Source organism: Epinephelus fuscoguttatus, linkage group LG7 (genome assembly GCF_011397635.1).
Source record: "Epinephelus fuscoguttatus linkage group LG7, E.fuscoguttatus.final_Chr_v1".
Taxonomy (NCBI): Eukaryota; Metazoa; Chordata; class Actinopteri; order Perciformes; family Serranidae; genus Epinephelus; species Epinephelus fuscoguttatus.
In genome coordinates, this window is record NC_064758.1 from 40,541,746 (window position 1) to 40,566,936 (window position 25,191).

At 40.6% G+C, this 25,191-nt stretch overlaps 2 protein-coding genes across 3 annotated transcripts; both read left to right on the forward strand.

Moving 5' to 3' along the window:
* Nucleotides 1-5,665: 5,665 nt before the first annotated feature.
* Nucleotides 5,666-15,062, forward strand: LOC125891876 (SAP domain containing ribonucleoprotein). The gene is made up of 11 exons (XM_049581445.1): nucleotides 5,666-5,763; nucleotides 8,666-8,765; nucleotides 8,961-9,004; nucleotides 9,096-9,166; nucleotides 9,391-9,442; nucleotides 9,690-9,763; nucleotides 12,433-12,470; nucleotides 12,807-12,832; nucleotides 12,922-12,990; nucleotides 13,828-13,914; nucleotides 14,078-15,062. Exons 1-11 carry the CDS (start codon nucleotides 5,731-5,733, stop codon nucleotides 14,117-14,119), a joined length of 636 nt encoding a protein of 211 aa, XP_049437402.1. The 5' UTR covers nucleotides 5,666-5,730; the 3' UTR covers nucleotides 14,120-15,062.
* Nucleotides 15,063-17,023: 1,961 nt separating this feature from the next.
* Nucleotides 17,024-25,116, forward strand: ccnt1 (cyclin T1). Of its 2 annotated transcripts, none has more exons than XM_049581270.1 (9): nucleotides 17,024-17,203; nucleotides 17,861-17,942; nucleotides 18,035-18,163; nucleotides 18,811-18,871; nucleotides 19,559-19,621; nucleotides 19,747-19,792; nucleotides 19,953-20,116; nucleotides 21,244-21,314; nucleotides 21,425-25,116. In XM_049581270.1, exons 1-9 carry the CDS (start codon nucleotides 17,031-17,033, stop codon nucleotides 22,718-22,720), a joined length of 2,085 nt encoding a protein of 694 aa, XP_049437227.1. In that variant the 5' UTR covers nucleotides 17,024-17,030; the 3' UTR covers nucleotides 22,721-25,116. The 2 variants fall into 2 exon arrangements, with proteins under 2 accessions (XP_049437227.1, XP_049437226.1); XM_049581269.1 differs by having other exon boundaries at nucleotides 19,559-19,620; nucleotides 19,737-19,792.
* The last annotated feature ends 75 nt before the right edge of the window (nucleotides 25,117-25,191 follow it).

Sequence of the window (25,191 nt, forward strand, 5' to 3'; positions counted from 1 at the left end):
ATCCTCACGAAGCCCTGCAGACGTGCTCCTATCAGATTTTAGGGGGCGCCTGCACTGATTTGTGATTTGTGTATTTACAGTCTCTGGGATTACAGTAGTACTTACAGTAGAGAAAGAGCTTCATAATCACATAAGAAATGCAAAAATTCCACATGTCCTTCGTGCATGGCAACAGATTGGATCACGGGACACGCTCGAGTGAATAAACTGAACAAAAGAAACAACTTTCACATAAACATTCTGTGATATAAATATAGTCAGTAATGGAATGTGGCCAGTACATTTACTCAAGTACCGTACTTATACTTTGTTTAATATTTTAATTCAATCAGCTGGAAATCACACATTAAACATGCACAAACTAGACTGTAAAGAGGCACATGTTCTCTGCTGTTCACTAGTTTGATCATATTTAAATTACTGTACAGAGGTTTGGCGCAACTATTACAATCGTTCACTGCATTCACTTTCTATTGTCCAAAAAAGAGCAATGTGGATAATTCATAATGCTGCACAATGCTGTCAAACTACACAAATTATGTTTAAAGCAAGAAATAACCTGCTGCCAAGAAATATCAAAAAGGGGATTATTTAATTTCAAAACTTATTGTGTGCTTAAGCAACGTCCAAACATACACCAATTATTAACTGTATAAACAGAGGAACAGAGGATGTATATTAAAAAATTTTTTTGGTTTTATATATTTATTATTCATTATTTGTAAACACTACTTTCATTCTGTCTTTTTGCTTGTTTGTATGTTCATGTCCTCTTTACATTCTTTACATGAAATGAATATCAACTATATCAACATATCAATATCAATTTTTGCCACTTTACACCACATTTCAGAGTGATGAACATTTTAAATTTTACTCTACTTCATTTATTTCACAGTTGTAGTTAATCTGTAGATTTAATTACACAGTAAATGAGAAGCCCATAGAATATGATGCATTGTTACAGATTAGATTATCCAACAGTGTATATTAAATAATTAAAATTAGCATTAAAATGATGCTTATACTGAAATGCAACAGTATCAATAATATAACATTTAATAATATAACACAGGGGACAGCATAAGTTGTGCACTTACTGTTACTTACTTGAATAGATACTTCAACAGTCAAGTAAATATTCCACAATAATACCAACCTCATGTAATTAATCTTTTATCATGATAAATGTTATATTTGAGTAAGAAAAAAATCGCTATATATTATCATATTACATTGTCTAAAGCTCAGCACAGTACAAGGGGATCAAATTTACACTGAACAAAAATATAAACGCAACACTTTTGTTTTTGCTCCCATTTTTCATGAGCTGAACTCAAAGATCTAAAACATTTTCTACACACACAAAAGACCATTTCTCACAAATATTGTTCACAAATCTGTCTAAATCTGGGTTAGTGAGCACTTCTTTGCCGAGATAATCCATCCCACCTCACAGGCGTGGCATATCAAGATGCTGATTAGACAGCATGATTATTGCACAGGTGTGCCTTAGGCTGGCCACAATAAAAGGCCACTCTAAAATGTTCAGTTTTATCACACAGCACAATGCCACAGATGTCGCAAGTTTTGAGGGAGCGTGCAATTGGCATGCTGACTGCAGGAGTGTCCACCAGAGCTGTTGTCCGTGAATTGAATGTTCATTTCTCTACCATAAGCCGTCTCCAAAGGCGTTTCAGACAGTTTGGCAGTACATCCAACCGGCCTCACAACTGCAGACCACGTGTAACCACACCAGCCCAGGACCTCCACATCCAGCATGTTCATCTCCAAGATCGTCTGAGACCAGCCACCCAGACAGCTGCTGCAACAATCGGTTTGCATAACCAAAGAATTTCTGCACAAACTGTCAGAAACCGTCTCAGGGAAGCTTATCTGCATGCTCGTCGTCCTCATCGGGGTCTCGACCTGACTGCAGTTTGTCATTGTAACCAACTTGAGTGGGCAAATGCTCACATTCGATGGCATCTGGCACATTGGAGAGGTGTTCTCTTCATGGATGAATCCTGGTTTTCACTTTTCAGGGCAGATGGCAGACAGCGTGTGTGGCGTCGTGTGGGTGAGCGGTTTGCTGATGTCAACGTTATGGATCGAGTGGCCCATGGTGGCGGTGGGGTTATGGTATGGGCAGGCGTATGTTATGGACAACGAACACAGGTGGATTTTATTGATGGCGTTTTGAATGCACAGAGATACCGTGACGAGATCCTGAGGCCCATTGTTGTGCCATTCATCCACGACCATCACCTCATGTTGCAGCATGATAATGCACGGCCCCATGTTGCAAGGATCTGTACACAATTCCTGGAATCCGAAAACATCCCAGTTCTTGCATGGCCAGCATACTCACCGGACATGTCACCCATTGAGCATGTTTGGGATGCTCTGGATCGGCGTATACGACAGCGCGTTCCAGTTCCTGCCAATATCCAGCAACTTCGCGCAGCCATTGAAGAGGAGTGGACCAACATTCCACAGGCCACAATCAACAACCTGATCAACTCTATGCGAAGGAGATGTGTTGCACTGCGTGAGGTAAATGGTGGTCACACCAGATACTGACTGGTTTTCTGACCCCCCCCCCAATAAAGCAAAACTGAACATTTTAGAGCGGCCTTTTATTGTGGCCAGCCTAAGGCACGTCTGTGCAATATTCATGCTGTCTAATCAGCATCTTGATATGCCACACCTGTGAGGTGGGATGGATTATCTCGGCAAAGGAGAATTGCTCACTAACACAGATTTAGACAGATTTGTGAACAGTATTTGAGGGAAATGGTCTTTTGTGTGTATAGAAAATGTTTTAGATCTTTGAGTTCAGCTCATGAAAAATGGGAGCAAAAACAAAAGTGTTGCATTTATATTTTTGTTCAGTGTAAATCATGAGGTTACAGTGTCATGAATTTTAGGGCCTTAGGTGACAATTCCACAAACACGTGCTCTCAAATACAAAATGAATGGTTACCTAAATCTCTGCTGAAATCAGCTGACCTATTTTGGCCTGTCTGATTGTTCCTAATTATGTGCAGATTTACTCTGAACTTCACGTTGCTGCTGATGATCAAATCCACCTCATGAAAAACTGATACAGTATATTCATATATTAGCTGATATACTTAAATACAACGCTGTGATGAAATATAATGTATGAAATATTAAAGTGTGAAAGGAAGCGGTTCATTTCTGTGTCATTGGAACAATAGGTCACACAGTCTGTTAAGAGAAACTGAGCCTAGGGAGAAAAAAAAGGGAGGAATGCAATGTTAATGAGGATTATTGAAGCACTTGTGACTCCCTAAATTCATCCGGCTTTGTCCTTCTACCCCCCGAGAACTATAAAGTGACTTTGTTGAAGGATTTTTTGTCTCCATATCATATGTGCCAAACTGTGACACTGTTTAAACCTCTTTTTTAAAACAATGTCAGCATTCACGGCAAATCCTGTTCAGACCTGCTTCATCGTGAACCCTTTAACTCCCCTCATGCTTTAACACGTATGTTCGTACAGACACATGAATGTAAGCAAACTGTAACACATGGCGTCTCAATACAGTTAAATAAAGAAGTAGTGATTCACAAACTTTTGTTTACTTGTGACCTTTTACAGAAAAAGCAGTGTATAGTTCAAGCCTCTTGTCAACCAGGCCTACAGGGAACTTTCATTTTGTGTTAGCTTTAGCTCCCCCAACTGTAGTATTACTAGGGATAAAGACTTCATTTCCCATGAGCACCATTGCCTCATGTCATTAAGCTCTTGATCTGGCTAGCGCATGCATTTGCTTTACCGCCTCATGGTTGAATGTCTCCGTGCACCAGTCAAGATGCACTCACAATCTACATCCAGGAGTGTGAAAACATGGATGCTTAATGGCGTCTTCCCTCGGCAGTACAGAAGGTCTAAACAATCAACGCAGTTTCAAGCTGGACACTTAAGGGTTATGATGTTGAGTAATGACCTTTGACCTTTTGGATATAAACTGTCATCGAATCATCATTATATCCTACTAGAGATATGTGTGGCATTCTGTCATAATAACATATGTATCCTTGAGTCATGGCTCAAAACATGTTTTGTGAGGTCACAGTGACCTTGACCTTTGACCTTCGACTACCAAATTAAAATTACTTCATTCTTGAGTCCTTGTGGACATTTGCGCCAAATTTGAGGAAATCCCCTTATGGCTTTCTTGAGATATTGCGTTCACAAGAATGAGATGGATGCAAGGTCACGATGACCTTTGACCTTTGACCCCCTAAATCTCAGTAACCCATCATTAAGCTTAACAGCAAGTGAGTTAGTTTGGCATGAAATCACACCGTGTCCCTCCAAATCTCTGTCAGACTAATGTTGTGATGGTTATTTACTTTATAGACCATGAAAGCCTTCATAGTGTGGCATTGTTGTCTTTGTTGTTGCCTGTTATAAATAAAAAATAAATGTAGAAATTCTTGGAAGAGATGCACTTTTTTGAGACTTGCTGACACCTTTTAAATCACTTCCTAAAACTTATCTGTCAAAAAAAGGCTTTTATTAATTTCACACATTCAGCGCACTGCTGTCTTTATTTTATATACATTTGTTTTTTTAGTTGTTTTTATCTTGTGTTGTCATCGGTTATTGTATTCTTTTCTTTTGTTTGATTTGCTTTTTTGATTTGATTGCTCTACAGTCTACAGGGCAATTAGTTACCAACTTATCTGCTTCAGTGATATTTTATCTTTATTTTACTTTTATTGTTGTTAGTCATTCATTTTCTGTAACTGCTTATCCTGTTAGGGGCTGGAGCCTATCCCAGCTAACGTTTGGCGAGAGGCGGGGTACACCCTGGACCTGGACCTGGACGCCAGGTCTAACGTGACAGACAACCATTCAGAGTCACCAATTAACTTAACGTGCATGACGTTAGATTGTGGGAGGAAGCTGGAAGTACCTGGAGAAGAATAAAGGATAAAGTCCGCACACCAGAAGCTGCTCCTTGAACAATTTATTCATGTGTTACGTTTCGGGCCCCTGCCCTTCATCAGACGTGTTACTTTTACCTGTTATTAGTACCTGGAGAAGACCCACGCTGACCCAGCGAGAACATGCAAAGTCCCCACTGAACCCCCACCCTGGGTTTGAACCAGGAACCCTCTTGCTGTGAGGCTACAGCACTAACCACTGCACCACTGCGCTCTAGTGTCCTTAGTATTTTCTTAAAGTTGCCTCATTTTATTTGCCTGAATCCTGCATTGTTTTAAATCCGTGATCGACCATGTAAAGCACTTCCTAACTTTAGTTTGAGAAGTGCTTTATGATTAAAGTTCATTATTATTTTATTATTAGTATTATTAGTATTAATAGTATATTCCGCTTGAGCACCTGCCCTGCAAAATGTCGTGCATGGCACTGCCGATAGCGGCCCTATAGTGCAAAGTGTGTAAAAAGGGATATTGAGACACGGACAAAAGGCATTTAAATTATGGGAAATGGGATCTTAACAACGTTTTGCATCTTAAAAATAAAGTAGGACCCCTATTAAGATTCAGTTTTGGCCCTTCAAAGGAAAAAATGGCCCTCCTGCCATTGCCTGTATTGTTTCTACTCGCCTGCAGTTCGTCAGTCCGTCCATCAGGGGGCGCTGTGCGATACAGGCCGTGATCGCGGAGGAGTTCAGAAGTAGAGCAGCTCCAGTGTGATTGGAGGAAGTGATACATCAACAGAGAAAGATGGCCGAAGTGATAGAGCTGCAGAAACTGAAGGTTGGTACTCATCATTAATATGTATTTATTACAACCATTAGGTGCTTTAATTAATAAACATAATGTTGTGTAAGTTATTATCTGTAGTACCTGAGAGTGAGGACACGGATAACTGACAGCTTTGACTCTTAAAATGTGTCCGCCGGGTGTGAAGCTAACAACCGGCGTGTGTTCACGTTGTTCATTCGGCTGCGAAGCTAACAGAGCAAACCGCTCCGAGCTAACGTTGAAAACTCAACGGTAACGGTGACAGACAGCCGAGAATGACTTTAAATCAACATGTAAAAGTGTAATGTGTAAATTAGAAATGTAAATGTAGCCGCTGTAATTAGATACAAAGCGTCCCGCCATCTCTGTCGCGGGTCCAAATAAATTAGCGACGTCGGTAACCGAGTGTGTTTGACCTCCATCGGTCATGTAACCCATGTTAGCTAAACATTAGCCCGTAGATACACCGACTATTAAATCAGGATCAGCTTTACATGTGTTCACGTACAAGGGATTTGTGTTGCTGTCAATATATTTGCACAGAAAGACGCATAATTAAAACAAGGAAACAAAGAGCAGTTGTATAATATAATAATGTATTAAAAGTATCTATCCGTCTGTCCAACAACAGCACAATTACTTTGTTAAGAGTAATACAGTAACGTTAATGCAGTGTTCAGCAGAGGGTGCTGAAATTAATATGATTTATGTAACAGGTAAGGTAGGTGGCATTATATACAGAGCATACAGTGACTCTTATATTTACACCAGTCGACCACAACATTAAACCCCAGGCTGGTGAAGTCAATAACATTATTAATTTCATGACAATGTTCAGCTGGGAAACCTGCTTTGCATGTGGATGACACTTGACGTACTCCACCCACCCACCCAGCAGGACAATGCACCATGCAGCAGCAGAATAACTGCTCAGGAATGTGACAAAGAGCTCAAAGCATCAAGCTGGCCTCAAAATTCCCCAGATGCCAGTCTGATTGAGCTTTCTTAGGATGTGCTCGTACCCCAGAGGTACCCCCAGTTCACAGAAGGGCCTCCTTGGATCGCACCTGGCTCTGACCTGTTGAAGCATGGACACATGACTTCTCGGGGGTGTCCTGTGGTGTCTGGCGCAAGGGCGTTGGCAGCAGGTCCTTTGAGTTATGTGGGTTGTGAGATGGGGTACCAGCACATCCCATGGATCGCTGATCAGATCAGCAGCTGGAGAATTTGGAGGCCAGGTTGACACCTTGAGCTCTTTGTCATATTCTTTAGGACATTCCTGAGCAGTATTTATGGTGTGGCATGGCGCATCGTCCTGCTGGGGGGGGCCAATGCTCCTGGGGAGTGCTGTTGACATGACAAGGGGTTAGGGTGGCAGCGATACACTGCTTTGAAGGTATAATGTGATATAAAAGTTCACAGTTATCATACCGTGTACATTTGCATATCTGTGATATTGGAGAAAAAAATGCAGCTGGATGGAGAATCTCTCCTTTATTTTAGTTTGTTTGAAAAGGGGAGACTTTTTAAATATACTTCCATTAAAGAAATGGTTTTAAATTTCAGTTATAGTAATAAGAGGTTTCTTCAACCAGACATAATGCTTCTGTTTTCATTCCTTTATGGGTCATTCTGACTGACAAAAATATAAATTTTGTAAAACCATGATACTGTGAAACCATGATATTTTCTGAGTTATTGTACCATGACAATCTCATAATGTTGCAACCCTAAGTGGGGTACTAAGGTGTGTGGAGCGCATCAGGTGGCATCCACATGAATGCCAGAACATAAAGTTTGCCAGCTGAACATGAAATGATCACTGTTATTCTCTTCACCAACCAGTGGTTCTGATGTTTTGGCTGATCGGTGTGTATTGATGGTGATGATATTAACATGTTAAAGAACAGTGAGTATTCAAACTATGACGTATATGATTTACTGGCAAAGTGGATGCTTTGTTTTACGGGGTAATTCCTCAGGGATTGTTCCTGATATGATGGACTGATACTGACTGTTAATTGGATTGATGGCCTGTGAAAAGAAACTGTTCTTGTGTCTGGTTGTTTTGGCGTTTAGCGTTCTTTAGCGAATCTGTTTCATCTCCTGAACAGCACCTGAGACTTTGTAGTGAGACTTTAGTGGCATTTCCATGCAGGTAGTTTCTGCTTGAAGGTAAAGAGGATTTAAATTCTGGTGCTCCAAGCATTAAAAATGTATTTTTAAAAAGTCAATCACAGCATTGCTTTCCAGACACTTTATGTCAGTTTCTCCACAGATCTCACTGTGAGCAGTTTTGATTTCTGGGAAAAGAAATAAACGACATGGTTATTAAATGGCGCTTGTTACATTTATTCTCTTTTACAAGCTCCTTACATATATATTTGTTTTCACTGGACATAATTTCCTACAGTCCTGTTTATAATGTAGTTCATTAATTCATCAATTAATGTCCACCACAAAGTAATTTGTTTCGGGGCGTCGGTGGTTTAGTGGTAGAGCAGGCGCCCCATATACAAGGCTGTTGCCGCAGCGGCCCGGGTTCGACTCCAGCCTGTGGCCCTTTGCTGCATGTCACTCCCTCTCTCTCTCTCTCCCCCTTTCACACTTGTCTGTCCTATCCATTAAAGGCGAAAATGCCCCAAAAAATATCTTTAAAAAAAAAAAAGGTAATTTGTTTCATATTTTATTTATTATATTTAATCCCTTCACACTATTATGTCTTACATTCTCATTTTTTACTTGCCTGTTTTTCTTTTTATACATATTTAAATGAGCATTGTATAAGGGAGCCTGTGATCTGAACTTTTCATGGCCAGTGACTGCTTCTTGCTAACTGTTGTGCATATATCTGTAAGGAATTTGAACACTTGTTGTATTAAGAGTACTACTTCTGTCTCTGTTGTTGTTTCAGCTTGCTGAACTGAGGCAGGAGTGCGAGGCCCGAGGTCTGGAAACCAAGGGAAACAAAGGAGAACTCATTGCCCGACTGCAAGCCTACCTGGAGGAGCACGGTGAGGCAGCACCTTCATATTTAGACAAATCCAAAACAAATAATTGTTGTCATGGTCACACATGAACTTAATCATGTTGAAATTAATTGTTTCTACGTATATTTTTCGTATGGGATGCTGTTAATGTATGATGAGACTGTGTCTCTTTCTTTCTGCTCTCTGCTGTTTGCCTTTCCCCCATAATCCAAACAATAGAGGAAGATGTGGATGTCGATGATGTGCTGGCGGAGGACACAGAGGTAATGTGACTGTAGATGCTTTCACTTCCCCTCTCAGACCTCATTAGATCATTTTGTGAAGCTCTGATAAATGTTAACATTTTACTTTTAGGACTTCTCAAAAGTTGAGACTGCCAACAATGTAAAAGACGCAAAGGATTCAGAGCCTGTTGAGTGCGAGCCGTAAGTTTATTCTCATTCAGTCTACAATAAACCAGTAAAAAAATAATGCTATGTGGCTAAAATGCATGTGTACATCTTGTCTAAATGGCTTCACGTGTGGGGGATTATAGGTCATCAGGTTTAGTGCAGAAGTGTTCGATAAACACTGGTTCATAATGTGTTTATAGTTGTCGCTACTCATCAGTCTTTGGTCATCCCACATCTTTACATGTTTTTTCTTTCAGACCTGCAGAGAAGAAGGTGGTGAAAATAACTCCTCCAGCATCTTCCAGTGAAGTACGTGTGACATGTTTGCATGCACGTAAAACTTAACTGAAAATCTTAAAGCTGCATATTTTAATACAGCATTTAATGCCCTGTGTGAGACATGTGATATCTGAGCCTTTAAAAACATCAGCTTAGGTACACAGTAACTTTTAGCCGTCTTCACAAATGTGTGAGGGTGTGAAACTACAGAAATAATACACACATAAGCATCAGAACCAACACCTCTGCCATCGGCTTGTGTTCTTTTGTTGAGCAGAGACTACAGAAGAGAGCCGAACGTTTCAACTTGCCTGCGTCAGCTGAAAGCAAAAAGGCTATACGTGCAGCAAGGTAAGACTTGACCAGGGTCCTCTTCTGGGTATATTTTTGAAAAAACTTCCAGTTTATTACAGTTTTATTTTTGTAGTTTCGGTCATCATTCCTATGAGCAACGATAATATTATGCTCACCGGTGTACGAGCTTAAACCGGTTTGATTTAATGCAAACCAGCTAAACCAGTAGTCATTATGGCACATTATGGCAAATTAAAAAAGCAGCCTACATCAGTCACAGCACTAAAGCCGAGCACGGCAACATGAAGGAGATCCAATTTCAGTAGATGTGGAGGTGGGGAGAGCAGCACATGCCATGGTTGTTTTTTTGTTGATGAGACAAGACATGACAAAGTTAGTCCCTCAAGAAATCTAAAACTGCTCCAATGTGGCATCATTTTGGATTTGAAGCCGATGAAAGAGGTGTCCTAACTGGCACGAGCGACATGATGCGCTGTTTTGACCTGAACAACCTGTTACTTTTGATTCCTATTCTTCGTTTTAAAAGCAGCACAATAGGCCAGGAACGGCTGATTCATTAAATTGAAATGAAGAGTCTATACGATGCCTCCTTGTGTCACTACAGAAAACAAAATTAAACTCAGTTTTATCCATATAGCTCAATATCACAGATCACAATTAGCCTCAGAGGGCATATAGGTGGCAGATCGGCGCTTAATATCAGACTGGTTTAAAGATATTCACACTGGCCCAACCCAACTGTGCAATGCGATAATAATAGAAAGGTGTGCTCACTTCTCAGTTTTACCTCTTAAGTGGTTTGGATAATATGAACAAGGAGAGGAAGGAAGCCTAATATGCACACTGATAATACAGAAAGATGTGGAAAGTTCTCATAAAACAGAGAAATAACCAAAGTACATCCTGTCTGATAAACATTATAAAGCAGATATCCCAAGTACAAACTGGGCACAGGAGAGAAACTGAACTTGAAACCACAGAGATTCAGTTAAGCCTAGTTAACATTACACGATTTTCACCCTGATTTTGCGTTGCGGAGACTGTCGTAATCTGTTCATACCTGGCGACGTGTTTCTGTCAGCGGGAGTCTCGCCAACTGCGTTACGGCCTGTGTGTGCACACCACAAGATTTCTCCACCGGGCCCTCACCGACAGAGCCCCAGATAATGCGGTGACGTCACCAAACACATTGTAAAGGCATGGATATTCTTTATTATCCTGGGTCCAAACACAATGCACTCCCCGTGATCCTGTGGACGCCGCCATTGTTGTTGCTTGCCGGCCGGCTTGTAAGTGTTGCCAGATCTTGGGAGAGAAACAGGCAACCAGGGCAATGAAAACAAGCCCAAAAGAAGCGACTGCAGTCTGACATATTATCATGCATTTAAACAACCTATTAGACGGATATATATAGAGGAAGGTGACGTTTAGAGAGCAAGCCCAAATAAGCAACTTCACTTTAGAAACAAGCCCAAAGTCGCGGCTAATAAGCGGACCTGGCAACCCTTGTACTCCTCACATTTCTTCCGTTCTCCTGCGTGCTGACGTGGGACATATCCCGCCTCTCATTGGCTGATGCTCTTCGTCAGTTCTGTCAGCCTTCTCCAGTTTTCTAGCATGCCAGATATCCAGTCCCAGTCACAGACGAGGGGGCAACTTGCTCAAAGGCTTATTCACACATGAGGACTCGTCGTGGCAGACTACCTGCCGACTCACCTCCGACCCAAGATCTCTCATGGCTCTCAAGATCCTCTGTGATGTCAAAATCGCAGTGAAAATTGTGTAATGTGAATTAGCCTTTAGACGCTGCTGAAGTACTGAGAGCTGAACACACACAAACTTTTTAAAACGCTGTCTCTCTGGTCTACTGCACCATCATCAGTTAAGTGTCAAACACACTTGTTTCAGGTGGATGAGGGGGGGTGGCTGCGGTCGGTGAGAGGTCACAGCTACCTGCTTCGAGGTGGTTGGGCACACCGTTGGCCTGACTCCAGACTTTCAAAGTCTAGTCTTAAAATTGAATTTGTGAGGTCTTAATTGCCGCGCGAAGGTCGACTTTTATGATGTTACAAATCTGTACACCTACTACTGACCCAAACACCTCTTTCTAATATACAGTGAGCAAGCAAACTCCGGCAGATGGAGTGTTAAAATTGTCCAAAGCAACAACAACATTCTGGGAGCTTATCAAGCCAAAGTTATGGCTTGCTGTTGATTTGAAAATAAGTTGGAGATGCATGAAGCCTCACAAAAATAGAGCCAGGGTGAGTGGTTTGTCAAACAAGCAACATGTTGCTTAGCCTGTTTGCTGATGGTCGCAGCAGGTCAGGACAGCTTCACTGGGAGCAGCTGAAACACTTTGATGTTGGCACGTATTCACTCCAGTTAGGACGAGGTGTTATATTGTTGTTTTACTTTATACTTGCACTTGCCTGTTGGCAAAAATGTAGATTAACATAACTCCCTCTAATAACCACATTCCTACATAAAACCTATGTCTGCACAGGACCACGTCTATACTGACCTGCAGTGCTTGAGTAAGAAAAAAACTGATTTGTCCAACTTAGTTCCAAAGTATCTTAAAAAGCTCTTAAAAAAACATTAAATCTAAGTGTCTGATACCTGTAGACTGTAAAATAAACTGGATTTATACTTTAGGTGAATGCACACAGCCATGTTAAAATAATTCTGTTTCTTTTCTTCAGGTTTGGTGAATCCACTGGGAACACCAGTCCCACTCCAGGTCTGTTGTCACTCTACTCCTTCACTAAACTGATTTTCTGTTTCTCAGTGAAGCAAAATGATCAGTGAACATACATGTTTCATTTTAAACACAGAGCTTAAGATAACGAGTCATAAAATTCTGTTGTTAGTTTCTTATGTTGTTCTTTCTTTACATTGCTTTTTAACAAGAAAAATGAACACCAGGATATCCACATCCAAACACTAGACCACTAAATTCATGCATCATATTTCTTCAGCAACAAGTGCAGCTTTAACATGTTTTTCTTTATGTTTAAGGTTTGTTGTTTTCTGCCTGCCGCTTCTTACTCTGATTTTTTTCCCGTCTCCCAAACAGGTGTCGTTGCAAACAGTAAAGCTCCTGTAAGTGTTGCATCATTTACAGACACATTTATTTAATGCCTCCAGTAAATGAGATCATGTTCATTTGACTGTTTTTGTGTCTCATGAAGGTGAACGTCGAACAGCTGAAGAAGAGAGCAGAAAGATTCGGCATGAACGTTTCGTCCCTTTCACAAAAGGTGATTGAGTTTTAATTCACGGTGTATCTGCACAATGACGATGACATTTTTTTGTGGGGTTGCTCCTGACTAAGAATTTTCCTAGTTGACCAATAGTCGTCATTTAGGGCCATTAGTCGACTAGTCACCTGCATGTTTATGATGTTAATGTAATTATTAAATGATATATTTTGGTGGTTTGAGTTGAAGGTGTGAGAAAGAATAGTATCAGTAACATTGTTAACACTGTGCTACATTACAGAGAAATACAAAACCGTACTAATGACCCTTCATTAATATAGGCCTATATTTTATCTCCAAGTGCACGTCACACACTGAGCGAGCCGCCTGTTAATGACGCTGTGGGCTAATGGGCATGTAGCTACTTCCATGTTTCAGATGATACGTCATGTTTGTAGTCGACCAATGAAGATGAGTTTACATATCACCTTGGGTTCGTCCTTCACCTTCTCAAAATGATCCCACACTTTGGATTTCCTGCCCGACATGTTATTAACTAGCCTGTGGAATAACCGCAGGTACCAGCCCTGGAAATTAACCTGACTCCTGTCTGACTGCTGAGCGTGGACACTTCCTGTGTCTGTCCTTTCAAGTTAAAGTTCCACATGGTCCAGTTATATAAGTTTTGATTTATTTTGACAAGGCGCAGCTCCTGATGGAGTTTCATGGGGTTTTTTTGTGTGTGTTTTTTTCTGTGACTAAATGACCAAAGAAATCTCGACTAATGACCTTTCTGGTCAACTAATGTTTGGTTGACTGTTAGGGGTCAGCCCTAATTTTTTGGAGTCTAAAATTTGGCATCAAAATAATGCTGAAAATGTTTTTTTTTTTTTCCAGATTGAAGAAGATGAAAAGCTGAAAAAGAGGAAGGAGAGGTTTGGGATCTCAACAGGTGCAGCTTCAGTTGGTTCAGCCGACGTTGAGGTAGGTTGTTTTTTTTCCATTCTTTGCATTTTCTTGGACTTTTTAGAAAATGTTAGAAATGTTTTGCAGTGTTTCCCCACAGCGCAGTGAGTTTAACATAAAAAGATCAAAGAAGGAGCGATTGTGGATTAACGTCTGTGTTTCCTTTCTCTTTTTTCAACAGGCAAAGAAAATGAAGCGTGCAGAAAGATTTGGAAAAATGTGATTAACGTTTTAGAGCCTGTGTTTTTTTGTAAAGCATTTTCATTACTGCACAACAGAGATCCCTGAAGACGACTTATGTCACTAATAGGATTCCTGTGAATCAAAAGTGTGATTAAATACAAAGATAAATGGGTGAGTTGGATCATTTAAATGGTTTAGGAAATGAACAACAAGGATAAAGCTCAGTTATTCTCTGAGCCTCAGGTCAGAGAATTAGGAAAAACATTTGATTTAAACCTTGTCATTATTTACTGGAGCACCTTTTTCTCAGCGAAGCTCATTAGTTCTTTTATTTGCCTTATTTTTATATCAGAATTAGAGGGATGTTTATAAAATACACAGACAGTATTAGCTCCTGAGTAACATCCCAAATTCACTGTTAATGCTTCAATGCTTTCTTAAAGCTGCAGTGAAGTCCATTTATAGTCTTTATTTAGCAGCGAGTGAAACAGCTCCTGCAGTAAAAGCCCTCAGGTTGTTTAGGGGGAATCATTTGTTCTCAGTCAGATGATTAAACGGCTAGAAATGTCTTTTTCATTATCAAACATGCAACAAGGAAAACTGGAACTTTTGGCCGTGGAAACAGAAAATGTGTAATAAATTTTTGAGATTGTTCAAAGACCCGGAAATTAAAAAAAAAAAAAAAGAAAAGAAGTAAAGTCAAATAGCAAAAACATTAAGTTAATGATAAGTGAAAGATTATTTCTGTTTATTAGAAGTGCTGCAATTAACCAAACCATTTTCTGACAGTCCATTTAAATGATTGAACTCACTTGTTTGGTTGTTTTTTAATTACTCTGTGTGTATTTAATTATACTTTTGATTTGTCAAATAGCCTATTATTTTCGTGTTTTCTCTTTGGGATTCCATGGGTACACTGCTTCAGTTATCTGTCCATTTTATAACATTTTGTGATTTAAAATAAATTGTTTCCAACTTTTTGATATCTGCTTCGTTTGACTTGTTTTTTATCTTTTCATAGAAAAAAATCCAAGTAGGTACAAGAGAGACTTGATGATGAGAGTGTTGGTTAATGCACTAGTTGACATGAAATAAACCGGGGCCAAAACTCTTTGCCTAGCAATGGAATAGCAATGAAATGGTCTGAAGTCTATAAAATCAACATCATATGAATATCATAGTAGTCCAGACCCATAGAGTACAGCATACCATACCATGACTTAGTCATACCAAAAATTAGAAAAAAACCCAAACATTGGTCCACAGGGGGAGCCACAGCGATCTGTTGCATTTTAGCCATTTTGAAGCATTTTTCTGTTGTTAGCGCCACCTAGTTGCCAATTAGAGTTAAATTTCTCCAGTCACCTTGAGGCGTCCTGTTCTACATATCTACCAAGTTTAGTAAAAATCCATATGGCGGTTAGGCCTAGATAAGAAATGAGCTCTCTAGCGCCCCCATTTTGTTTGATGGGGTCAATAATGGAGGGGTCCCCTCAGATTATGTGTGGTCATATGCCTACAAAGTTGCGTGGTGATGGGTGAAACCCTTGAGATGTTCTACACCTTTATGTGATGAGCCACGCCCTCCGCAATATTCATTGCCTTATAGAAGCTCAGTTTTAGTAAGTTTTCCAACTTTTGCCAAGAGGGAACTTTAGATATTGGTCCCTAGATTATGTTCACCCAGTTTCATGCAGATCGCTCAAACTTCCTAGGAAGAGATCCATTTGAAGTGTTTTTCAAAAAATTCAAAATGGTGGAAAATCTATATAAGCGGAAGTTATGGGTTCTTGAGGCAAATGTGTTCCTCATGAGGAGAGGCATCTGTGTGCAAAGTTTCATGTCTCTACGACATACGGGGCATGAGATATGCCCATTCAAAGTTTGACATTTCAATCAGTTGCTATAGCGCCCCCCTTTGGCCAATTGATGTAATATTGCTTCATTAGCATCCTCCCATGACCCTCTACCACTGTGCCAAATTTCACATGGATTGACCAAGTCAGTGAGGAGAAAAACGTGGAACAGACACACAGAGTTTTCATCATTATATAGTAAGATAAGATGAGACAGATGTCAGTGATGGAGTGTATCCAAGTACATTTACACAAGTAATGTGCTGAAGAACAGTTTTGATGTACTTTAATATTTCAAAATGTGTTTGATATGATGCAGTATTACACCGCAGATGCTAAATGGACCTGCACTTGTTTGTCTCATTTGTAGTCTTCCAACCACTCACAGCACTTAAAGACTACATGCCACTTTCACTCATTCACACACTGGTGGCTAAGACTACTGTACAAGGTGCTTCCAGCTACTCAGCTTAAACACTCACAAGCACTCAGTGAGTTGGGATTCAGTATTTTTTGCCTATATTTGACAGGACAGTAAAGCATGACAGGAGAGGATGGGAGAGAGAGATCAAGGAAGACATACAGCAAAGAACGAAGGCCTGATTCCAACACACACCACTGCAACAAAGGCTAGCTGCACCTTTCCCATGATAACTACCAGTGCGCCCCACTTTTAAGTCAGTACAAAACACTTTAACTATCTGCCTTTCAACGTGCTACCTCAACTACTAATGTACAGTTTTAGCCCACTAACTATCCCACTATTGGCAATGGTAACTTTTTACTGTACTTTCAAGCAATCATACTATCAAATTCACAAAACCTGAATACATTGCTCTTCTTGATGGGTTCAGCTGACTATTTAATGTGCAATTTCCTATGACTTGTATCCCAAACACACACCATGTGAAACTGTACGTGGGCAACTGTGCACTCAATGGGTATGGACTAGTTCATAAAAATTCATGAAACTTGTCAGGGGGTATATTTGGTTGTTTTGGCGACACCTGCTGGCCGCTACAGGAAGTACACCGACCCGGCGTGACGTATGTTCCTGTGACGCGCAGAAATTTTAAACTATCGTCCTTCTCAGTGATGGCGGCTTCGTTTCGTTCTCTCCCTGCAAGCTGTAATAACAAATGGTACTACACCCGGCAACAGATCGACAACAGCCCATCTCGGCGAGCGGGACTTGATCCGGACAAGGAGCTGTCCTACAGACAACAGGCGGCGAACCTGCTCCAGGACATGGGACAGCGGCTCAATGTGTATCTTTTGTCGGGGGACGACTTGCGTCTCATCTAGCCAGCGTTAGCATGTTAGCTAGCGAAGTTTAGCTTCTCGTGAAGCCGGTTCGGCCGGGAGCGTGGCCGGTGTTTGTTGTTGTGTTTACTTCGAGGGGATTTTGTTTGTTTTTGTGTTTTCCGTCTGTCACACGCGGTGGTTCGTGATTTTACTGCGTTAACGTTAGCTTGCTAACGGCGTAGTAGGCTCAACCGGGGCCACGAAGGCCTGTGTGGTCGGCGGGCCTTCAGGACGTTAGCATTAGCTTTGCCCCACACTGTGAGGAAAACACGAAGCTTTAGTGGAATAACTGTCTTTAAAGACGTTGTGTTTGTAGTGTGTGTGACTACGAGGTAAACTGTTATATCTTTAGAGTCCAGCCTTTTATGTTTTACTCAAAAAAATAACTGCTTCCGGTAACATCTGACTGGTGTGTGAAGCTAGCCGGGGTCTCAACTCTGTTGTCCTGTCACTGACGTGATACTGAGCTTATAAGTGTAAGGTATAAAAATGTAAGCTTTTTAGTTATGTTATTTTACATGTAGACCAATACTCTCAGTCATATTTATCGATATATAATCAATATATGTTTTGGGATCTATCAGTAGTTTGCTACTTTGTCCTTAACTGTCCTGTATCAGGTCCCAACTTACTATTAATACAGCCATTGTGTACATGCATCGATTCTACATGGTCCAGTCTTTCACCAGATTTCATAGAAATGTAAGTATTGTTCATCCACTGAAGTCCCAGTTACAGCTGTTAGTGCTTATCTTCAGTCAACTCATGAACTTATTTTGGTTCACCCTTGCCAGGTTATTTCTCCTGCTGCCCTTTTCCTCGCTGCAAAGGTTGAGGAGCAGCCCCGAAAGCTGGAACACGTTATCAAGGTGGCCCATGCATGCCTCAATCCTCAGGAGCCTTCACCAGATGTACGCAGCGATGTAAGTGTTGGGCTGCAGAAACCACCTGTGATTGTGCTCTGTCTCCTCCTGAGTGTACGTGATCGGATGGTGATGTTACCCCTTCGATACTTAGGCTCGAAGGGGATGAATTATTTCAGAGATTGATTTTGTTTGATTGATTTTGCCGACTGTTGTGTGGATGTTCAGAAACAACAATTTGGCTGTAATCCTTCTTCTGTGTTCCTCGGATTTGTGATGTTCATCATCACAGTTTTTGTCTTAATAGAGTGGATGTTTTTCCAATAGCAGCATTGATGCTGGTGCTTTTATATGTAATGTAAATATGTTTACTTTGAGTTTTCCTTTTTTATTCTTACTCTTCCACTGCATTTAACCTCGGCACAGTTACTTGACAGCGCATTTTGTTTTGAGCTACTCCAGGTGTTGTTCCCTCTTAATACGAGAGGGCAAAAGACAAAAATGCTCCCCAGTGTTTTTGTAGTGTTTCAGTCACCCAGGTAATATGATGTTTAACTGTTGTAAAACAAAAGCATCTGTACTCAACTGTGTAGCTTTTAATTGTCTCACTGCTTGTCTGTGAGGCTTCGTCGGCTCTTCAGAAAAGGTGGGTTTGATGTGTTTGGAAGGCCTCCCAGTGAGTAACGTGCCTGTCCTCTCAACCTCAGGCCTACCTGCAACAAGCCCAAGACCTGGTCATTCTTGAGAGCATAATACTCCAGACCTTGGGTAAGTTGGGAAGGAAGAACTGGGTCCCTTGATTTCCCTCCAGAAACACATGTGATAATAAAAGTAGAGCTAACTGGTTTTACTTTTGTCCACAGAAAGCCCACATGCATATAGCAGCACAGGAAAGAGACATTCACGCTTCATATTAGCAGCATTTACCCACTGTTGCATTACAGTGTTTCTGCTTTTGTTTCTATTATGTCCATAACCTTTTACATTTCCCTCTTCTTTTCTTAGCTACATATTCTAAGCTATTTGTATGAGGACTTATGTGACGAATCACTGCATCATGAACAATGGCTTTTAGTATGTTCGCTACAGCCGGCTTAATCCTTTCCCATGTTTTCAAACTTCTAGGCAGTTGAAGAAGATAACCCTGGCTTTAATTGAAAACACCAAATTGTGTTTTCACTGTTTAAACAAGATTCAGTGTCTTGCAACATTGCAGGACCGCAGCATGTTTTCACGTTCATCTGTTGTTTTCACATGGTCCAGGATGTTATTGGAAGACCCAGTGCAAAATGACATTCATCATTACTCTCTGCAACACTTAGTTTGATATAACTATATTCATTTTCTGTTTTTTCAGGGACTTGAATGAATGAAAACTAAGTGGTGCAAATGTTAATATCACTTCTGTATTTCATTTATTTAGACGTCTGTTTTTGTCCCTTTTTTCATTTACAGCTTTTGAAATCACCATTGACCATCCACATACTCATGTTGTCAAGTGCACTCAGCTTGTCAGAGGTGAGCATCGACTCTGCAGTCTTGTGAAATTCTGTTTGTATATTTCAGTATGACTGGAAGTTTACATGCTAAACTATTAACATTGGAGGTTTTAAGTGTATTTCTTTGTTCTATTGTTGTTCCAGCGAGTAAGGATTTGGCTCAAACATCTTACTTCATGGCCACCAACAGGTATATTTACAGTTCACTGTAAAATATAAGCATAAGCATTTTCACATCTTCTGCATTTATTGCTTATAATCCTCTAACTCAACATGTCTGCTCTCTCTCTCTCCTGTTTCTATTTTTTTGTTTTTTTTTATTGCCTTCTGGGATGTATCCTGCCACGTAGTCTGCACTTGACCACGTTCTGCCTGCAGTATAGTCCCCCGGTTGTGGCTTGCGTGTGCATCCATCTTGCCTGCAAGTGGTCCAACTGGGAGATCCCTGTGTCTACAGACGGCAAACACTGGTGGGAGTATGTTGATCCCACAGTTACCCTCGAGCTGCTGGATGGTATGTGCTGTAAATGACCTTGGCTCTATTTTTGGTTTTCCATTTGCAAAAGTTGAGGATAGTACCTGGTATTTTTTGGGTACCACCTCCATTGAGGCTCCAAGTGAGCTAAGATGATACTAAAAGGTGGAGTAGAAACACTGCAGACCACTGATTGGTTCAGTTACCATCAACAGCAGCAGCAATTTTTTTCATATACTCAATACACATTTTAAAAAAGACATCAGCCTGGAAAACTGCGCTGTACACTACGCTGTACAGCTGACAACAGACGCAGACTTTCCTCTGTTTGGTTGCAGATGAAAAGATTCAGTATTTATCACAGTAATGTCACAGCAGTTTCACGCAGTGTTGCTAGTGGTGGGGAGTATATTGATTATTCTCAGTGTATCGCGGCTTGTTCCACATGGGATGTACAAAATTACTACATTGCAAATGTAGCATAAATTGTCACATAATTTTTGTTAAGCCACGGACGTGAGACTCGCATTTTGGTTCTCTCGCTCTCTCCTATGGATCTCACCCTCTCACAGACACAAAAATGATCCATCACACACACTCCCGAGCCTGTCCAGACCAATCTAATGGGCGATAGTGTGTGAGCACACAAGGCATGTGTTATTGTAATAGTAGTTTATTTAACTTCATTTTAACAGTAGTTAAATTTATCTTGATTATAATAGACATTATTATGTACAAGTAGCTGTTCCATTTAACTTTAGTGCAACAGTACTTTATCTAAGTTTATCTTAAGAGTACTTTATTTAACTTTACTATATAACAGTAGCTACTCTTTAACTACATTCTAACTGTAGTTAACTTAGTTGGTAAGTATTTTAGCAGTCTACAGTAGTCCAGAGGAAATTTCAAAATATTGATATGGATTGTGTATCGCGTGTATTGTTTATGGGCCATATCGCCACCCCCAGGCGTTGCTATGGCTATTAGATGAGAATCTTTCCCACACTGAGGGTATACTATCTGCAGTGGAAAAACAAAAATAAAAAGGACCTGGTACCTAAACTGAGTCGAGTCGTACTATGCAGTGGAAATGGCATTGCTTAATCTGAAGCTTTTTAACTTTCTCCAGCTGATATTTATCCTCACTTTGTCAAAACTTTTTTCAGAGCTCACACACGAGTTCCTGCAGATTCTGGAGAAAACACCCAGCCGGTTGAAACGGATTCGCAATTGGAAGGTACAGATTTTTATTCCATTGCTCCTCGTTTAACCTACAGCGACGATACCCTGCACTGTGTGGACAGGTTTCGTTGACTGACTATGATTGTCTGTCTTCTCGGCTGCCAGGCTGGAGGCCAGACACCAAAAGCCAAGCCAAAAGTCCAGGAGGAGGGCGACCAGAGGGACACCATGATGAGCATGATCTCTATGGCGTCATCAGAGAGCACCGTGGCAGGCTTAATGAGCCTCTCGGCTCCACCATCCTCCTCCTCTTCCTCATCCGTCGGTGACAAAGACAGGGTTGCATCTGGCAGCGCACCGACTTGGAGTGGAAAAGGACAAGCAGCATCTGAGCAGCCGCAACAACAGCAACAGCCCAACAATGAGGTTCACGCACCAGCTAAGGTGTCGCTGAGTGAGTACCGGGCCAAGAATGCAGACGTCCTGGCTGCTCAGAAGAGGAAGCTGGAGAACATGGAGGCCAGCGTGAAAAGGGATTATGCCAACGCTGCCCAGGCTCTCATTGGGCAGCAGCAGAGGAAGGAGAAACAGCAGCATCATCACCAGCAGTCCAGCACCTCCTCCTCTGACATGTCCAACCCATCGCCCATTATTCTGAAAATCCCCTTAGAGAAGGAGAGGCACGAGAGGACCTCTCTTAAAATGCGCTTCCCCCTAGCTGGGGGAGGAGGCAGCGGGCACAGTGGCAGCGCCCGTGGCCAGGAACAGGACATCAAAGTCAGAATACGAGTGCCTGAGAAGCAAAGGGGGAGTTCTGGAGAGGAGGGCAAGAGCAGGGACAAGCACAGGGAACGATCTAACCACCATCACCATCATCACCACCACCACCACCATTCCTCTTCTAGCAGTGCCTCACTCTCCTCTTCTCACAAACATTCATCTAGTTCGAGCGGGACTGTAGGAAGCAGCAAAAAAGTCCCTAGCGACTCCTCTAGAACAGGTTCTTCATCCTCGTCTACATCACGTAAGAGGACACACTCCCAAGATCCCACAGCAGGCACTCACCCTCCCTCTAAAGTCAGCAAATCTTCTAGGAATCCCTACCAGCTACCGTCCCTGTCTTCCTCCTCTGGGCAAACTCTTGGTCATGGCTCTGACATTCTCCCCAATCTGGGCCTCCCCCACCACCAAGGGAGCTATCCGCACTCCAAAGGTGACAAGACAGACACTAATGGGCACGGTGCAGCAGGTGGGGCACAGTCAAATGAGTACCAGGACACTTTTGAAATGCTGAACTCACTTCTGAGCGCACAGGGGGTCCAGCCATCCCAGCCATCCATGTTTGACTACAGATCCCAGTATGGGGACTACCGGTACAGTGGTGGCTCCAGAGGGAGCAACCCCAGACCCCCACCCCTCCCTTCAGAACCGCCTCCCCCACTGCCACCATTACCCAAATAAGTTCCTCATCAGGAGGTAAATTATGTACATTGTACTTGACATCATGAACATCCATCTTGTTACATAAAGTATTGTATAATGTTTGTTTTTTTAACTCACCTAGCATTTTTTACAGGCCTCAGTGTGACAGCAGTGAAATGTACCAGTGAGATAAATGAGTTTTCAACCTTTTTCTTTTTACTCGTGGGGCAATAATGAGAGGCTTTAAAAGCTGGCAAAATGTGTGAGGGGGGGAAAAAAAACCAAGAACACGAAAGTGTAAATAATATTTTTTGAGCTTGTTTTACTCAGATGAAATGTGATGATGGGACCTGGTATTTTTTGAATCACTGTTTTGGAGTTTGGAGGAAGTCATTATCTTGAAATCATGAGGAAACTAAAAGTTTTCCATCACATACCTGTTAAGTCTTCTTACTGATTGTCTTTTATAATGTTTTTATAGTATGTTATTTATTAATTGAATGCTTTTAAAGAAAAAAAAAACTGTCCCCCCTTTTCTACCTTTTTTAAGGTTTCCCCTCTTTGTTCTTTTCAGAGAGATATTTCTTCATCAAAACTGTACAGGCTAGTTTGACAGTGCATGTCTCCAAAGCCATCGTTTCAATATTTTTTCTTTTTTTTTTCTTTTCTTTAAAGTTTCCTTTTTTTAACAGCCATAACTAAAAAAACTAGGTGATCGCCCACCCCTGGTGTTTATCTATTTTATTTCCTCCATTATTTGGTAAACTTGTACAAAGACTGTAAAATGTTTAAAACAAACATGAAATATTTTTTACATTTTGTTATGAAAAATTGCAAAAAAAAAGATGTAAATTAAGGAAGGTTGTACTGTTTTTTGTTTTTGTTTTTTTTGTTTTTTAGATTTTGAGTGATGCAGTCATTGTTTTAAATGGTTGTAAAATATTCATATTCTGTTCGTTAATGATCACACTAATGGACAAAGTTCATACCAAGGATATTCATCTATAGTTTATCAAAAGGGTTCAAAGAGTTCAGACATATCTACACGGTATGGTCACAATGAAGGAATTAACAACATTAAAAAAAAAATCCCTCCAGAGAAGAAATGTGAGTTTTTAATCCTCTCATGTAATTTGTCACTTGTTCATTGGTTTCCTCTGGAGGGGGAGTCTTTTTTTATGGTGATCAGAGCTAGAAAATGGGCAGAATATATAGAGAAACATTTTAAGAGGTGCTTGCATCAGCACTATCCTGAAACTGTGCCGGTTTTTCTTTGTGGTGACCATATCGATCACAGTCTACAATAAAAGTATTCACAATACACTATATCAAAGACTAAACGAACACCATCTGTCTTGTTTTTTTACGGTTGTCTTTCATTTATGCATTTCCCTATAGGGATGTTTTAAAATATGTAAATCCCAGTGTACGTCTGTCAATTCATGCTGGTCTGATTTAATCATGTTTAAGCTGTCTTTTGACTTCACACCTTCGAACACAACAGTCTGATTGTTTATAATCCATCCGCAAGCCATGGGTCATCAAAAATGTTTGCACGTGTCTTTTATTTGTGTAAATCACAACACTGCAAGCAGGTTATCGACATACCTCCACGACAGGGTCACGAGCATGAAGTATAATCTCTAATTAATTTGAATTAATGATGAATTTGTGTTTTGAGCAAAGAGGAAGAGGTGCCCTCTGTTGAATCGGGTATCATCTGTACATTTAATTCATACTAAGCTTTATGTGGTTTTGATTGTATAGTATTACTGCTCTTTACCTGCTTTCTTTTATCAGTTTGTAATCAAAAACTCATTTGTTTTAGGCAGTCCACGGTAATGCAGTACAACAAATCATCAGCCATACAATTGTAAAATATTTTTGTTCCCTTGATTATATGGAAGATAAGCTGAAGAGAGTACAGCTCTTTGCTCAGGCAGCAGAGGTTTTATTGGTTATTCAACTTTTATTGGTTGTAACAGGGAAACAGTAAATGCACTGAATATTTATCTCAGTAGGTTTGCCTACGATGCAATTGACAAAGTGTTACATGTATAATGGTTAGCCTATTAGAATAGATGTCCAATGTATCGCCATTTTGTTTTTGGGAAATTGTTTTATTTGATTTGGACAAATCTTCCAATTTAAGTATTAACTTTTTGCTGTAATAAAGTCAAAAAGAAGGACATGCATTTCAAAATAAAACCCCTATGGAAGACACTCATGCAACCTAACAATGCAAAGTCACATAGCTACAATAAGTTTTCATGTTTTTTTCATGTCTTGGTGTTTTAGTGACACTCAGGTCTGGAAATTAAACGTTTTGGGATTTTCTTCTGTTTTCTGTTGAAACGTTACATGTGAACACTGTTCTTTTTGATATAATGTGGTTGCTTTATTCTCAATTAAAGTCAATAAATATTTTAAGAAAACTGCTGCATTACATGTTATTATAAAACTTCAGTGCTGCAGTATTGTGGGTGGAAAACAATTTTACCACTGATGCC